Source organism: Hippopotamus amphibius, chromosome 6, assembly GCF_030028045.1.
Source record: "Hippopotamus amphibius kiboko isolate mHipAmp2 chromosome 6, mHipAmp2.hap2, whole genome shotgun sequence".
In the NCBI taxonomy this organism is placed as follows: Eukaryota; Metazoa; Chordata; class Mammalia; order Artiodactyla; family Hippopotamidae; genus Hippopotamus; species Hippopotamus amphibius.
Window position 1 is genome coordinate 31981559 of NC_080191.1, and position 13005 is coordinate 31994563.

Genomic DNA, 13005 nt, shown 5'->3' on the forward strand with positions numbered 1-13005 from the left:
GGAAAACTGGACAGCTACATGGAAAAGAATGAGATTAGAGCACTCCCTAACACCATACACAAAAGTAAACTGAAAATGGATTAAAGACCTGAAGGTAAGGCCAGACACTATAAAACTCCTAGAGGAAAACATAGGAAGAACACTCTTTGACATAAATCACAGCAAGATCTTTTTTGACCCACCTCCTAGAGTAATGGAAATAAAAAAATAAATAAGTGGGACCTAACGAAACTTCAAAGCTTTTGCACAGCAAAGGAAAGTATAAGCAAGATGAAAAGATAACCCTCAGAATGGAAGAAAATATTTGCAAACAAATCAACAGACAAAAGATTAATCTCCAAAATATAAACAGTTCATGCAGCTCAATATCAAAAAAACAAACAACCCAATCAGAAAATGGGCAGAAGACCTAAATAGGCATTTCTCCAAAGAAGACAGACAGATGGCCAAGAGGCACATGAAAAGCTGCTCAACATCACTCATTATTAGAGAAATGCAAATCAAAACTACAATGAGGTATCACCTCATACCGGTTAGAATGGGCATCATCAGAAAAATCTACAAACAGTAAATGCTGGAGAGGGTGTGGAGAAAAGGGAACGCCCTTGCACTGTTGGTGGGAATGTAAATTGATACAGCACTATGGAGAACAGTATGGAAGTTCCTTGAAAAGCTAAAAATAGAGTTACCATATGACCTAGCAATCCCACTACTGAGCATGTACCCAGAGAACACCAGAATTCAAAAATTCAATGTTCATTGTAACACTGTTTATAATATCCAGGCCATGGAAGCAACCTAAATGTCCTTTAACAGATGAATGAACAAAGAAGTGGTACATATATACAATGGAATATTACTCAGCTGTAAAAAGGAACAAAATTGCGACATTGGTAGAGACATGGATGGACCTAGAGACTGTCATACAGAGTAAAGTGAGTCAGAAAGAGAAAAACAAATATCATATATTAACACATATATGCGGAATATAGAAAAATGGTACAAATCAACCGGTTTGCAAGGCAGAAATAGAGATACATGTAGAGAACAAACATATGGACACCAAGTTGTGAAAGTTGGGGGGGGTGGAGGGTTGGGCAGGGATGAATTTGGGGATTGGGATTGCCATATATACATTACTAATAAGGAAAAAAACATCAAACTGTACATTTTAAATATATGCAGTTTATTGTATGTCAATTGTATCTCAATAAAAGTTCTTAAAAAAAGAAAAGAACACGTAGGGTAGAACAGAACCAGACCTAGATCCTCTCTTTTTTTAGTTCACTGCCAAGATGAAGTAAAACTTACAACTTGATTAGGCTGGACTATTACTGTTACAGCGTAACATGGTAACGGGTGTGTCTTCGGAAAAAGAAGTGTTATGCAAACAGTTGTCATGAGTTTATTTTCTCCTTCAATGCCTGATGAGGAAATGTGCTGTCAGTTAAAGCAGTGCAGTGGGAATAATGATCATTCAAGAGCTCTTCAAATGAGGCTACAGGTATTTAACTTAAAAGCAAACAGTCTGTTTGAAGAGTTAGTGTGTCCTTCTGACAAGAAATATCATTAAAGCAGAGTGATAAGGAATAGTTAGTGACTTCGGGGTTTTAAAATCATTTTCCTTTAAAAGCTAGCTGAAAAACAATTGTTGAATCTCCATGCTTAATTTCAGGTCCTTTTACAGTGTTTTACTTGGAACAGAAAGTTTATCATTCCACCTGAGGGCAGGCAGAAAAAATAAAGATGAGTTTAATTCACACCATTCCCTTTTGCTTTGTTAGATCTGATGAGAGGCTTGCCAACTGTACAGGTTTCACTTGCCAGTATAAATCAACACTTCTGGACTACAGGCTAATCTTGGGTTGTTGGTTGTTTGGTGAGCTGGTTGGTTGATTGGTTTTGCTTTTTTCCTCCCACTGTTTAGATTTTTATAGATGACTTATTTGTAAACTTGTAAGCACAGATGAACACAGAAGAATTTGAAATGCTTTAAGTTTCTTGTTTTTATAACAGTGATGCTTTCTTTTTATTTTTGTTTTCCATTGTGTCAAGTTTCAGGGCCCTTCTTTTTCCTGGTTACTACAGGTAACTAGATATGGTAAAACAAGAAAGTCACATTTGATTTAAAATGTAATACTATTAAGTTTAGAAGGACCCTAGGCATTAATCAAACTGTTACATTTTACAAATGAGGAATCAGACCCCCAAAGAAAGAAAATGACTTACCTAGGGCACTACAGCTGCCTAGTGGCAGATCGACATTTAGAATCTGATCTCTTGCCTTGCCAAAGAGTTCTTTTTCCTCTCCATCAACCTCCTTTGTTCTATTCCCAACTTATACAATGACATTTGAGCAGATCCTAACAACAAACCCTTCAAGTGGACGTCATTTCCCGAACTTGCTGGTTGATGCCTTCAAGTGTTTGACAGCACATATGACAATACAACTTATCCTGTGACTGCACAGATGATATCCTGCAGATACTACTTGATGCTTCCGTAAAACCATCCCTGAAAGAAGTGTGGCTGTCTCTGGATCCACAGCTTTGATAGCCTTCCTTTCAAATATACCTAAAAATGTCATTCTTACTGTTAAAGACAAACACCAGATATAGTAACACACAGTTCTAATTGCTAATTATAATGTCAGTGTGATCCTTTTTTTTCTCTCATCACAGTTCTTATCTATATATCCTGTTCTGCTATTCTAGGTTTGTGTGCTGGAGAGGCAAATATTTGACTTCCTTGGATATCAGTGGGCACCTATCCTGGCAAATTTTGTACATATTATCATCGTCATTCTTGGTTTATTTGGAACTATTCAATATAGACCTCGTTACATAACAGGAGTAAGTACCCTTCCTACTTTTAAAAAATGTTATTGAAAGAAAAAGATGAAAACTACAAATGTCTTGAAAAACTATATGTATATCCTCTCCTTAAAATACCATGTGTTTGTTTATATAGTTTCAGATTATATCTACAGTAATTAAAAATGTCAAGTTTAAAACACTTGGCAGTGAATGGAATCAGATTGTATTTTCTAAATTGTACTTTCAGCAAATATCCTCTTGTAATTACAAGCAGAACAGTGCCCCTGTATGTACAAATTATAAAGTCATGGTTTATGATTTAACAGATTTTAATGTGACTTCTTCCCATTTTAAATAATTATATTTTATAAATTGAACAAAGGTAGTTTAAAAGCAATACAAATGAACATATAGTATTGATGTGAGTATGTTAACACATATTAGGGTTAATATTTGACATACTTGAAAGCCAGAATAGTCTGGACCATCGTCTCTGTGTTCTCCATAATTCTCTTTTTGGCTCAGAGGAAGTATTTTGCATTCCCACTCAAGTTAAACTTACTTAACATAAAAATGAAATCCAACTGTGTTGCAGTTGCTATGGGAACCATAATTTAGGATTTTTTACTTTTGTATTTGCCTCTGATCTCGGCTATAGCTCTTCATTAATGTAGATTTTTTTTAGTGTCATCATTTTTTCTATCTCTTCTGTTTTTGACAAAGCAAAAATCTATAGGCATCTATTTAAAATTATAAAGCACATTTTTGGCAAAGGCATTTATGTAAGACAGTGTAGCTGAAGATCTGCCTTATTCAACACAAACCAGTAGGCCTTCTCAGGTTTCACAAAAGCCTTCTTAAAGTAAAAGATGCACTCTTCTGACCTGTTCTCTCTGTCATCTGGCACCCAGATAAAGCTCATCGGTACTGAAGCAGGCAATGTGGTGGCAGCTGGGATCAAGGGATCCACTGTCTGGCTAAGGCTGAGTTGGAAGCCGGTAGTCTTCTCCTCTGGGAACACACCCAGAAATGAGTGTATGTCACGTCTACGGGTCTGTTTCCCTGTAAATCTTGTGATACTTTTTTACAAGATTACAGTAGGGTGTGTTCTGTTGCAGAGTGAAGTTTTCCAATGCATAAAATATGATAGTAGTGTTTACTTTCTTTTATAAATTGTAATTTGATCCAATATAAGGAAGGTGGTATGGTGCTTGGGAATGGGTTTTCTGAAGTCATAACTCCAGGGTTGAACTCTTTCATCTACCAATTTCTGTGTGACTGGACGGCATAACCTGACTAATACTTAGTTGTTTTACATTAAAAATGAAAGCACTAGTTATATTGACTCATATGCTTTAATTAATACATTATAAGATATCATGCGAAAGAGTCTCAATGTAACTTTCCTCTTTCATTACACTTTGAGGCTCCTCCATGATTTTATTCTAATAAATAGCGTTGCTCTGAGTATCACCATATAAATACATCATCTCCTTTTGTGATTAAATTCCTGGAATAAAAATCTAGGTGTGGATCAAAATGTTTGAACAGTTTAAAAGTATGTTTTTTTGTTTGTTTTTTTCCTGAGGAGTAAGTGGGATATTCTATAAAATGTTCGTGGCACAATGCATGATATTTAAAAAGCGCTCAGTAAATGTTAGCTATAATATTTTTCTGCTTTTTGTTTTTATTATTATTTGAAAATCATACGGAAATATAGACTAGTAATAGGATGATAGGCAATTTAAAATAGAGCATGGTGTTCTAAGCTATTGGTTGAACTCTTTCTGCCACTTTTATTTATTTTTTTTAATTTATTTTTTTATTTTTTTTATTTTTTGGGGGGTACACCAGGTTCAATCATCTGTTTTTATACACATATCCCCGTATTCCCTCCCTTCCTTGACTCCCCCACCTCGAGTCCCCCCCACCCTCCCTGCCACAGTCCTCTAAGGCATCTTCCGTCCTTGAGTTGGACTCCCTTTGTTATACAACAACTTCCCACTGACTGTTTTACAGTTGGTAGTATACATATGTCTGTGCTACTCTCTCGCTTCGTCTCAGTTTCCCCTTCACCCCCCGCCCCCTCCCATACCTCGAGTTCTCCAGTCCATTCTCTGTATCTGCTTCCTTATTCTTGTCACTGAGTTCATCAGTACCATTTTTAGATTCTGTATATGTGAGTTAGCATACAATATTTGTCCTTCTCTTTCTGTCTTACTTCACTATGTATGACAGATTGTAGTTCTATCCACCTCATGACATATAGCTCCATCTCATCCCTTTTTATAGCTGAGTAATATTCCATTGTATATATATGCCACATCTTCTGTATCCATTCATTTGTTGATGGGCATTTAGGTTGCTTCCATGTCCTGACTATTGTAAATAGTGCTGCAGTAAACATTATGGTACAAGTTTCTTTGGGATGATGGTTTTCTTTGGGTATATGCCTAGGAGTGGGATTACTGGATCATATGGTAGTTCTATTTGTAGTTTTTTAAGGAACCTCCAAATTGTTTTCCATAGTGGCTGTACCAACTTACATTCCCACCAACAGTGCAAGAGAGTTCCCTTTTCTCCACACCCTCTCCAACATTTGTGGTTTCCAGACTTTGTGATGATGGCCATTCTGATTGGTGTGAGGTGATACCTCATTGTGGCTTTGACTTGCATTTCTCTGATGATGAGTGATGTTGAGCATCTTTTCATGTGTTTGTTGGCCATCTGTATGTCTTCTTTGAAGAAATGTCTATGTAGGTCTTCTGCCCATTTGTGGATTGGGTTATTTGCTTTTTTGGTATTAAGCTGCATGAGCTGCTTGTATATTTTGGAGGTTAATCCTTTGTCCGTTGTTTCATAGGCAATTATTTTTTCCCATTCTGAGGGTTGCCTTTTAGTCTTGTTTATGGTTTCTTTCACTGTGCAAAAGCTTTTAAGTTTCATGAGGTCCCATTCGTTTATTCTTGATTTGATTTCCATGATTCTAGGAGGTGGGTCAAAAAGGATCTTGCTTTGATGGATGTCATAGAGTGTTCTGCCTATGTTTTCCTCTAGGAGTTTTATAGTGTCTGGCCTTACATGTAGGTCTTTAATCCATTTGGAGTTTATTTTTGTGTATGGTGTTCGGAAGTGTTCTAATTTCATTCTTTTACATGTTGCTGTCCAATTTTCCCAGCACCACTTATTGAAGAGGCTGTCTTTTTTCCATTGTATACTCGTGCCTCCTTTGTCAAAGATAAGGTGCCCATATGTGTTTGGGCTTACTTCTGAGTTCTCTATTCTATTCCATTGATCGTCCTTTCTATTTTTGTGCCAGTACCATACTGTCTTGATCACTATGGCCTTGTAGTATAGTTTGAAGTCAGGAAGCCTGATGCCACAACTCCATTTTTCCTTCTTCAGATTGCTTTGGCTATTTGGGGCCTTTTGCGTTTCCATACAAATCGTAAGATTTCTTGCTCTAGTTCTGTGAAAAATGCCATTGGTAATTTGATCAGGATTGCATTGAATCTGTAAATTGCTTTGGGTAGTACAGTCATTTTCATGATGTTGATTCTTCCAATCCAGGAACATGGTATGTCCCTCCATCTGTTTGTGTCGTCTTTGATTTCTTTCATCAATGTCTTAAAGTTTTCTGCATACAGATCTTTTGCCTCCTTAGGCAGGTTTATTCCTAGGTATTTGATTCTTTTTGTTGCAATGGTGAATGGGAGAGTTTCCTTAATTTCTCTTTCTGCTCTTCCGTTGTTAGTGTATAGGAATGCAAGAGATTTCTGTGCATTAATTTTGTATCCTGCTACTTTACTAAACTCATCAATGAGTGCTAGCAGTTTTCTGGTAGAGTCTTTAGGGTTTTCTATATATAATACCATGTCATCTGCAAAGAGTGACAATTTTACTTCTTCTTTTCCAATTTGGATTCCTTTGATTTCTTTTTCTTCTCTGATTGCTGTGGCTAAAACTTCCAAAACTATGTTGAATAATAGTGGTGAGAGTGGACACCCTTGTCTTGTTCCTGTTCTTAGAGGGAATTCTTCCAGTTTTTCCCCATTGAGAACGAAGACTGAACCAGGAAGAAATAGAAACCATGAACAGACCAATCACAAGTACGGATATTGAGGCAGTGATTAAATATCTCCCAACACACAAAAGCCCAGGACCAGATGGGTTCACGGGCGAATTCTATCAAACATTTCGAGAAGAGTTAACACCTATCCTTCTCAGACTCTTCCAAAATATTGCAGAAGGCGGAGCACTCCCAAACTCATTCTACGAGGCTACCATCACCCTGATACCAAAACCAGGCAAAGATGTCACAAAGAAAGAAAACTACAGACCAATATCACTGATGAATATAGATGCAAAAATCCTCAACAAAATACTAGCTAACAGAATCCAACAGCACATTAAAAAAATCATACACCATGATCAAGTGGGGTTTATCCCTGGGATGCAAGGATTCTTCAATATATGCAAATCAATCAACGTGATACATCATATCAACAACTTGAAGGATAAAAACCATATGATCATCTCAATAGATGCAGAAAAAGCTTTTGACAAAGTTCAACATCCATTTATGATAAAAGCTCTCCAGAAAATGGGCATAGAAGGAAATTACCTAAAAATAATAAAAGCCATATATGAAAAACCAAATGCCACTTTTATTTTAAGCTACTACAACTCTTAAAAAATTTTGTGAGATTTCTGTGTACCAAATTATAATCCCATCCTGCAACTGACAGGTGGCATTTTGGGGTGGGGGGTGGGAGGGGCTCTGAGGAGCTCTGGTTCTTTATATCTCAGCACAGAAAGAATTCAGCGAGAGGCAAATTGATAGATAAGAAGTGACTTATTAGAATAGGAGACGTGTGAGGCTTACAAGGAGGTGTGCAAGAGTATGCCATTCTGAGAACTTAGTGGGCTACAGTTTGATAATCAAAGGAAAAGTGGGGAGGAGGAGAAGATCACCTTCTCCCTCATTCTTGAGTAGAGGACAAGATTCTGTAATCAGCTCCTGCTCCATGTCAAGTGGAGGAGTTTTTTAGTCCCTACATTGTCAAGCTAGGACTGTCAGTGGTGCAGTGGAAATGAACAAAAAAGGCGGTAACGTATGCTGAAAATGGTAAATCATTTCAGGTTTTAGTATAATGTTACCTTTTCTTTATATTTTTGTTTTGAATCTGTGCAGGGGAGTGTGTTTTAGGAATCATCAACTTACTGAGCTCACTGGGAAGGATGTGGGTCTCATGACACCATTGCTTTATTGTTTGGGAGCATATCTCGTGCTTCTGTTGCATGGTTTGTCACTAAGCAAGCCTGCTTGGTTTTGTGGTTCAGCAAACCTGCTTTCTTGTGTGATCACAGGGGTCTCCCATGCTTTTTTCTCTACTTACAATCCCCTAGTGGGATTAACTGTTTAATCATCTGCTTTGTCCCTTTACTCTGTCCCTATCAATCAGTCCTCTTAAATAAAATACGTACCCACAAATCTTTTCAAGATAGAACACTCTCTCTAGTATTACAGAAGAGTTAGGATACCATGGGACACCCTTAAGATTGTTAGAACTTTTATATAATTGAGAGGATCTCTGAAATCTTTCTGAGGTCTTAACAATGTGTCTTAGTGCTATATCTTGGATTTGATCTTGACTTGCAGGCAGCATCCTGAATTTGTTCTTTTTCTTGAGACAGTGTCTTAGCTGGAAGATCTTTTGCCAGCTGGAGATGCTGTAAATGTGAAACTTTTATTTTCCAACCCAGCAAGTCTTGAGTTAGCAATATATCCTCTAAATTCCACGTGAAAACTGAATTATTCTTTCCTTAGCTCATCTCTCTCTTATAATATCATGTTACGTGTGGCTCAAAGATTACAAATAACACTGTCAGCTGTTTGCTCAGAAATCCCCTCAGCCAGATCCACAAGTTTATGGGTATATTTTCTATCTTCAGTTATTATAGGCAATAGTTAAGCTTATTGTTCCAATAATAATTATTGTGAGTCCTCTTTTCTCCATTCCTCAAAAAAAATTTTACTGTTTTTCCTGTTTTCACTGATTCTTCTCACTGCCCTTTTGGCCTCCAGCTGCTACCTTGCCTCAAAATTAATGCTGTGTGTTTTAGGTTTGTGTTACAGTGTCACTCAATTTCTGCCCTAATTATCTAATTCTGTGTAATTTCTGTGTAACAAACCATTTCTATATACCAAGTTCATGGAATCTAGTGGCCATGATGTCATGTTGAAGGTCAAAAGTTGATTCAGGAAAATAAAGAATTCTCCATAAAAATGGAATCAGCAATTTTCAGTTTGCCTAAAGATGATAAAAGGAATTTTAATTAAAAGAAACTTGAATAGACTCATAGATGACAGGAATTCTGGTCAATGAAGGATCTGGGTTTAGGAGAAAAATGCATAATTGGAGACAAGCTTTAACTAATAACACTGTACTGCTGCAGTTAAGAAATTTCCATAGGCTGTCTGTACACTGGAGACTTAGATATTAACAATAAAATTTCTTTTCTTCTCCACTGAAAGAGCCTCTAGGATTTCTATATTTGCCATTATATATTATATTATATATTATATTTTTAAATAAACAGAATATATTTAGAGCGTACAATTTGGTATTCCAATCTCCCAATTCATCTCCCCCAACCCTCCCCGCTTTCCCCACTTGGTGTCCATGTGTTTGTTCTCTACATCTGTGTCTCTATTTCTGCCTTGCATTTCCTCTTTCATAGTTGTTAGCATTTGCCTTGTGTATTGAGGTGCTCCTATACTGGGTGCATATATATTTATAATTGTTATCTCCTCTTCTTGGATGGATCCCTTGATCTTTCTGTAATGTCCTTTCTTGTCTCTTGTAACATTTTTTATTTTAAAGTCTATTTTATCTGATGTGACTATTGCTACTCCAGCTTTCATTTGATTTTCATTTGCATGGAATATCTTTTTCCATCCCCTCACTTTCAGTCTGTGTGTGTCCCTAGGTCTGAAGTGGGTCTCTTGGAGACAGCATATATATGGGTCTTGTTTTTGTATCCATTCAGCCAGTCTGTGTCTTTTGGTTGGTGCATTGAGTCCATTCACATTCAAGGTCATTATCGATATGTATGTTCCTATTACCATTTTCTTAATTGTTTTGTTTTTGTTATTGTGGGTCCTTTTCTTCTCTTATGTTTCCCACTTAGAGAAGTTCCTTCAGCATTTGTTGTAGGGCTGGTTTGGTGGTGCTGAATTCTCTTAGCTGTTGCTTGTCTATAAAGCTTTTGATTTCTCCATCGAATCTGAATGAGATCCTTGCTAGGTAGAGTATTCTTAGTTATAGGTTCTTCCCTTTCATCACTTGAAATATATCGTGCTACTCCCTTCTGGCTTGCAGAGTTTCTGCTGAGAAATCAGCTGTGAGCCTGATGGGAGTTCCCTTGCATGTTATTTGCCGTTTTTCCCTTGTTGCTTTCAATAACATTTCTCTGTCTTTAATTTTTGTCAGTTTGACTCCTATATGTCTTGGTGTGTTTCTCCTTGGGTTTATCCCGCCTGGGACTCTCTGCGCTTCCTGGACTTGGGTAGCTGTTTCCTTTCCCTTTTTAGGGAAGTTTTCAACTATAATCTCTTCCAATATTTTCTCGTGTCCTTTCTCTCTCTCTTCTCCTTCTGGGACCCCTAGAATGCGAATGTTGACGTGTTTAACATTGTCCCAGAGGTCTCTTAGGCTGTCTTCAATTCTTTTCATTCTTTTTTCTTTATTCTTTTCCACATCACTGATTATTACCATTCTGTCTTCCAGCTCACTTATTTGCCCTTCTGCCTCAGTTAATCTGCTATTGGTTCCTTCTAGTGTATTGTTCATTTCAGTTATTGTGTTGCATATCTCTGTTTGTTTGCTCTTTAATTCTTCTAGGTCTTTGGTAAACTTTTGGATCTTTGCATCCAGTCTTTTTTCAAAGTCCTGGATCATCTTCACCATCATTATTCTGAATTCTTTTTCTGGAAGGGTGCCTATCTCCTCTTCATTTAGTTGTTTTTCTGGGGTTTTATCCTGTCCCTTCATCTGGTACAAAGTCCTCTGCTTTTTCATTTTCTCTATCTTTCTGTGGCAGTGGTTTTCAGTTCCACAAGACGAAATGCTGCTGATACTGCTTGATACTCGCCATTTTATATTGAAACATAAAACAATTCAATATAAAAATAGAGATAAGCACTGTCGTAATTTCGCAACTGAAACATTGATATTTTTGCACATTTCCTTCATGTATGTGCAATTGAAATGTATATGATTATGCTACATTTCAAATATGTGTATTTTTTATTTAATGTGATATCAAACAATTTTGGATCTCATATGGCTATTTCATTTTTCATTTAACCTTTTACACCATTGTTGTATATTTTACTATGTAACATAATATATACTACATCTTATGGTATGTTATGTGTTATTATACATTATACTATTTTCATGTTTTTATGATACATATTTCCCTATAATCGTCTCCACAAAAAAACACCATCTTCGTTTGTGATTTTATTCCTTAGGAAAAATACATAAGTATATCTGAATAATATCAACAATTTTAAGTCTTCTAGTATATAATTGATAATTACCTGTCCAAAATCATTTTATTGAATTATTTTACCACCAATGTACAGCAGAGTGTATCTCTCTGCTCTCTTGCTAACCCTGAACGTTATCTGGTCTCATATTTTTTAATCTGCTAGGAGAACAAGTGTCTTTTGTATTGCATTTCTTATTTTACTGAGCTGGGCTTTTCATATGTGCATTAACCATTTTCATTTCCTTTTTGAGAGCTTGTCATTTTGTGTTTGCTCATTTTTTTCCATGGAGTCTTAGTGTTTATCATAACAATTTTTATATATGGATCACATAGTGAAGGCATTTACCCTTTAAATATTAATTTTCATTTTGATTTTTATTATTTTTCTCTTACTCAAATTAACTCCCTTTCCCTTTGTGATATCTTCTGTTGCTTTAAATTTCAATTTGAAAAGTGTAATGATGTCCTTTTTATCCTTAGGTCTAATTTTGCTAAAACAAAAGGGCAGATGCCCTAAAAATAGAGTCTAAGGAAAAAGTATCCCTTTCCATACTTGCTGTTTGTAAAGAGTTTCAGTTTATTGATGGGACATTTTATTCTATTTAATTGAAAGCTACCATGCCCCCTAAAAAAGAATGTGGATATCCTCTGAAACACTGAGCACAGTAGCAACAAGTAAAATTTAAAGAGCGCTGGTAATGAGTTTTGCTTCCTTCACTAATCTTCTCTTTCATCAGAGCAAAGAAGAAAAATTTAAAAATTTAAAACAGTTAATTGGGACAAGAACTCATTAGTACCCTTTGAGAGCCTCTGGCATTTCAAAGAATATAATATGTTGAAGTAAAATTAAATAGATGATTTCAATTCCAGGCAAAGGAAATCTGAAGCAGGAATCCATAGAAAGCATTTGTATTGTATAATTCTCTACAGCATCGAGAGTCCCAAAGAAAAGACCAGATTAACTCTGGTGGAGTAATTCGTACGTAAATACATACAAATGGCTCCCATGAAAGAATTACCTTATGTTATAAATGGAATTAACAAATGCATCTTCATTTGGGCTAAAGACAGTGGCAAGCAGAATATGATTTGAGATATCCATTGGTTATCAGTTAATGACAAAAAATATTAATGAGTTGCACTGCTTTGAGTTGTCTAGAATAATCTGAGAAGTCTGCAGATTCCTACGTAGTAAAGGCACAGAAATTTTTTTGATGATACTGCCGCAGGACATGTTGCTGTAACTCTCAATTTTTTTCTTTTTTTTCCCCTCCCTCCTTTCCTCTCTCCCTCCCTCCCTCCCTTCTTTCCTTTCTTCCTTCTTTCCTTCTCCTCTTCCTCACTCCCTCCCTTTGTTTCTATGTAACCAAGTTATTTTGAAAGAAAAAAAGAATAAATACCTTGTAGAGCTTGGAACCACTGGCTTGGTCAGTGAAACTCATCCCCAAACTAGAAATAGATATAAATATGTTTTTAGTTCTGCATTTAGTGAGGAAATGACCTTATATCTCAAGAATTAAGAACACAAAACTCTTAGTGATGGACATTTTATTTTTGCAGAAGGACCATATCATAGGGTATCCTTAATTTCCAGAAATAGTGAATTAGAATGGTATTTTTTTAATAG

At 36.2% G+C, this 13005-nt stretch overlaps 1 protein-coding gene across 1 annotated transcript in view; it reads left to right on the plus strand.

The window, feature by feature from the left end:
• Positions 1-1420: 1420 nt before the first annotated feature.
• Positions 1421-13005, plus strand: part of NKAIN2 (sodium/potassium transporting ATPase interacting 2) — a 507063-nt gene continuing 495478 nt past the window's right edge. The window contains exons 1-2 of the mRNA XM_057737751.1: positions 1421-1504; positions 2715-2852. Coding sequence (XP_057593734.1) covers positions 1421-1504; positions 2715-2852 — 222 coding nt within the window. The remainder of the gene's footprint in view (positions 1505-2714; positions 2853-13005) is intronic.